General features: G+C 37.9%; 1 protein-coding gene across 3 annotated transcripts in view; it reads left to right on the forward strand.

Annotated features, from left to right (window-relative positions):
* The window catches only part of TUBGCP3 (tubulin gamma complex associated protein 3), an 81,676-nt gene that overhangs the window by 19,128 nt on the left and 57,505 nt on the right, over positions 1–5,043 (forward strand). For 2 of the 3 annotated variants that reach the window (XM_015568428.1, XM_015568429.1), the window contains exons 5-6: positions 401–615; positions 2,743–2,915. In XM_015568428.1, coding sequence (XP_015423914.1) covers positions 401–615; positions 2,743–2,915 — 388 coding nt within the window. The remainder of the gene's footprint in view (positions 1–400; positions 616–2,742; positions 2,916–5,043) is intronic. The other variant, XM_015568430.1, reaches the window with a different exon arrangement.

Raw genomic sequence — 5,043 nt, forward strand, 5'->3', positions numbered from 1 at the left:
AAAGGCTCTACTACAGAAATTTGAGTGCTTAAAAGTTGAGTGTGGATGAAAGAGTCATATTTATATCTAAAGTCTTATTCTGAGTAATGAGCATTCTTTCATTATATAAGATTGCCAAACTTAAAAAATTTGAGTAATGAGAGTTTTAGTTTGCATGGATTCTGAATAAAGCGTTTAGTTCTCACATCACATGGGAGTTTTATTGTTCAGAAAACTTCTAAAACGGTAGTAGTTCTGGCATATTTCAAAAGTATAACAACTAATTTATTGTCTGATAAGTGCAAAATTCAGTTACAGAAATAGATCTAAAATCTAAACACACATTATCTTTGTTGATTTGGGAAAAGTGTTCTGTAATTTTACATCTCCATATGCTTAATACATTTTAATTTATTTTCAGGTTTCTAGCTATGCCACGTTATTTGCCCAAGCATTACCAAGAGATGCTCACTCAACTCCATACTACTATGCCCGGCCTCAGACTCTCCCATTGAACTACCAGGATCGCAGCACCCAGTCAGCACAGAGCTCTGGCAGTATGGGAAGCAGCGGCATCAGCAGTATAAGCATGTATGCCCTAAATGGCCCGACCCCTACACCACAATCTGTTCCAGGGTAAATCAAGTCTGCATGATTGATCCCTGAAATAGTAGAAATAGGAAAGTCCTCAGGATTTAATCAGGCATTTTGTGTTCACTGAAACTACCTTTAGAAGCTTGTACTAGTATGTGTCGGAAATGTTGTAGGCACTGTGTCTGATATGTTTGGTCTTTGGATATTACTCTCCCTAAATACTCAGTTTCAGATGGGAATTCTTTCCACTTCTAATCTTAGTTGACTGTAGATTTTTGGCTAACTCAAGCTGTTAATGCAAATGCATATTAGTTCACAAGCATGATGTGCAGAGCCTTCCACTTTGAGGTAACTGATTGACATTTCTCTTGCTACATTCTCATATTTATCTATCAGTGAACATTGTCCCCTTAATTGATGTATGCGATTCTCTTCATTGAGTTATTTTGAATAAATGTAAATTAAAATAAAGCTGTCTCCTCAGATGCGAGATCTTCAAACTAAGTATTATGACATCTTAAGTACAAGTGGATTAATATGAGAAACCACGGAACACACGATACTTTGCAGCTTAACCTGCTGTCACATCTAATTACATTTTGCAGAAATATAGAATTTATGGTTGAGAATACAGCAGATACCAGAATTTCAAAGTGTACTAATGGACTTAGAACTTTGGTTGTTTATTTTTACATACACATTTCAATGCACAGTTCATTCCTGGAAATCGTATTAAAGTAGACTATTATAAAATACCAGAAGAATAGTGACCAAGGATTCACCATCAAATGATGTTTTCCACATGAGCATAATATAATTATAAATCATTGTTGACTTAATAAAATTATGTTCAAGTTATTAGAAAATAGAATGTACCATACACATGGATTGTAAATGGAGTCTAGAGTTCTAGAAAGACAGCATTACACATCTATAAGTTTAATCTCAAACTTGTATCCTGGTTAAAAGAGTAGACACTTTCTCATTTTCACCTTAAAATTTGAAATAATTATTGTCATGATATGAAAAAACAAGAACTTTGTAGAGAACTTTGAACTGAAGTGGTTTTTTAGAATTTTTCTCTTAAATTTAGAACTGTATTCAAAGGCATAGTTATGGTAGTTATTTTCCCCATTTAAACTAGAAAAATGTAAGAGCTGTTTCGGTTTTTGCTTTTCTCTCTTACTTCATCAGTGGATTATAGATGGACCCACCAATATTTTACCAGTAATAAATCAGCTCTGCCACTTGGAAGAAACAGTGGCATTGTTGAAATTTTTGTTTTTGCATTTTTAGTCTCAGGAAGTGATAATTTTGTTGCAGTTTTCAAAACATACGTCATTGGAAATCAGCTGTCATGTTCTTAGATCTTCAGAGAGCATTTTTGACAATCTCCCAATTATTAAAAGTTAACTTTTAGACCTTGGATGTGTTTTTTCCTTAGATTTTGTTTGTACATTTAAACAATTAATTATAAATTAGGTTTTTCTTTTCCTATTGAACACCATGAAGGCTGGGAGACAAGTGAGGTCAGGGAAGAGAGACATAGTCCAAGTTTTATCACTCCTGTGCTCAATAAATGTTGAGTGAATGAAATGGTGTTAATATTGAAGTAAGCCCAGCCGGTGTGGCTCAGTAGTTGAACATTGACCTATGAACCAGGAGGTCATGGTTCGATTCCTGGTCAGGGTACATCCCAGGTTGTGGGTTGGATCCCCACTATGGGGTGTGCAGGGAATAGCCGATAAATGATTCTCTCTCACCATTGATGTTTCTATCTCTCTCTCTCCTTTCCTCTCCAAAAATCAATAAAAATATATTTTTAAAAAATATTGAAGTTAAAATTAGTAATGAATTTCAAAGTGGTTTTAGAGGAGTAGTGTATGTTATATGTTTGTAAAGAAAAGTCAAATAGATTTTGTTTTTTATGGTAGGAAATATGTGTGGAGATGGCAGTAAGAGCTTGAATGCCAGCTAAGGATCCCAAGGAGACTTTGGATTGATCATTGTTGTTATATTTGGATATGGTTAAGTCATTCACCTGTCTCAGATTTATAAGATTATATAATTCAATGTAGTCATATAAGAACACTTTCTGCAAGTGTTTTTGTCTCTTCATTGACTAGCCTGGGTATTTGAAGATATAAAATGCACTTTTCTTTTTTTTAGACAGTCTCATCAAGCTCCAGGAGTAGGAGACTGTCTTCGACAACAGTTGGGGTCACGCCTAGCATGGGCTTTAACTGGAAACCAGCCTTCTTTACAAACCACTACCTCAAAAGGTATACCCAGCACTGTTTCTCGCAATGTGACAAGGCCAAGGAGAGATTGGGATGCAGGTGGTGAGTAAGGATATATTTTCATGTAGCTTTTTTTTGAACATTTAGAATTTATGCTTCACTTGTTTTAAAATACTGATCATAACTTCTGAGTGGTTTCTGGTTATCATGATGAAATTCAGAATCATAAATATTGTCTGTGATGCCTTGGGAAGTTTGGTTTTGTCACCCCATGTTACCCTACCTTATATTCACCAGAGTCATCCACTTTTGGGCCATTATCTTAGTGTTTTTCTCTGTCTGGACCTCTCTCCCCTTTCTTGTCATAGTCACCTTCTCTTTTTATTCTGATTTTCTTCCTGAGAAAGGGGGCTGGATTAGGCCCCCTAGTAAAAGTGACCACCTTCCACCACAAGTCCAAGTTACATGAAGGAGGGGCATTTCTGTCTTGTTCACTGTGCTAATAACTAGCATAGTGCCTAGAATGTTGAAGAACCTAGTTGAAGAATTATTTGGTAGGTTAATTGAATGCCTCATTTAATTTTAAAGTTCTGTTAGTTTCCAAAGAAAGTTTGAATTTCTTACATGAGAACACACAAATAGCGATATTCGGAACATGATTATCCTAAAAAATAGAAGAATGTGTTTTATTGTTGGTTCATAATCTACTGATTCTGAAATTCCTCTAGCTATTTTCGATCCTTGTGTAGGATGGGAGGATGAGCTGTGCCTTTTAGACTTGTGAGGACATTCATAGACAGCTTGGCTTGCCCCCGTGTAGTTACCAGCTTCTAGCTGTCCTGTGACATGTGACAGGTGTGTGCTATTGGGTGCAGAAGCTAGTGCCTAGACCAGCGGTTCTGAACCTGTGGGGTCAAACAACCCTTTCACAGGGGTCGCCTAAGACCATCCTGCATATCAGATATTTGATATTTATTCATAACAGTAGCAACATTACAGTTATGAAGCAGCAACGAAAATAATTTTATGGTTGGGTCACAACATGAGGAACTGTATTTAAAGGGCCAGAAGGTTGAGAACCACCAGCCTAGATGGAGGTAGAGTGCCCTTTTCTGCTTCTTTCTTTTTGTTTGCTATGACTCCTGATCCCTAACCAGTGCCTTCAAATCTGTGTTCCATACAAAGCTAAGAGGTAAAAGGACTTAAAAATGTACTTGATTAATCCAAAAGAGCAGGAGAAGTACAAAGGAAGAAAACAGTGGAATAAATAAAAAACATACCAGAATAAGGTACATTTAAATGCAAGCACATTGGTAATTACATTAAACTCATGGGGATAGATACTTTTTTCAAGATATTTAAAGAAAAAAGAGACATTTTAAATATAGGGACACAAATAGGTTAAAAGTAAAGGGATGAAAAGAATACCTCTTATAAACACTAACCAGGAAAATGATGGGTGACTATATTATTAAAGTCGATAGTGGCAGGAGTGTTAGAAAGGACAGGATATTTCATAACAATAAAAGAATCAGTTGTTTGGTAAGAAATAATGCTCCTAAATACATATATTCACCTACTGACAGAGCTTCAGATGCACAAAGAACAACTGAGCGAACTGCAAAAAAACAACAACAAAAAAACAGACAAATCCATAATTACAGTTGGAAAGTTCAACCGGTCTCTCAGTAATTGATGGAAAAAGTAGATAAAAATGGTCAATAATGGGAGAAACCAAGATGGCGGCATAGGTAAACACCGGAGATTGCTGCCTCGCACAACCACTTCAAAAATACAACTAAAAGACGGAACAGACATCACCCAGAACCACAGGAAGGCTGGCTGAGTGGAAATTCTACAACTAGAAGGAAAGAGAAAAGCATACCGAGACTCAGAGGAGGCGCAGTGCGGAAGTAAAATACTAAGGTGCGGAGGTGCGTGCGGAGCCGGCTGGCAGCTGAGGGCGAGGTTGTTGTTTTCAATCGGGAGGGAGTCTCAGGCTCTGAGCTCCAGTTCCGGGTGAGTCTCTAGGGACCCAGACTCATACGGGAGAAGCGGGACTGCCTGGCTGCGGTAGGAATTCAAGGGCAGCTTTCTCTCCGAGGGGCTTGCAGGTTGCTGGGACTCTGAGAGGCAGAGCCTCTGGGGACGGGACTGGGGGCAGCCATAACTGCTCCCTCTGCCTGCTCTGTTGATCCCATGCGACTCGCCCCGCCCAAGCCCTGCACAG

This window comes from Myotis davidii, unplaced genomic scaffold (assembly GCF_000327345.1).
Source record: "Myotis davidii unplaced genomic scaffold, ASM32734v1 scaffold242, whole genome shotgun sequence".
NCBI classification, from domain to species: Eukaryota; Metazoa; Chordata; class Mammalia; order Chiroptera; family Vespertilionidae; genus Myotis; species Myotis davidii.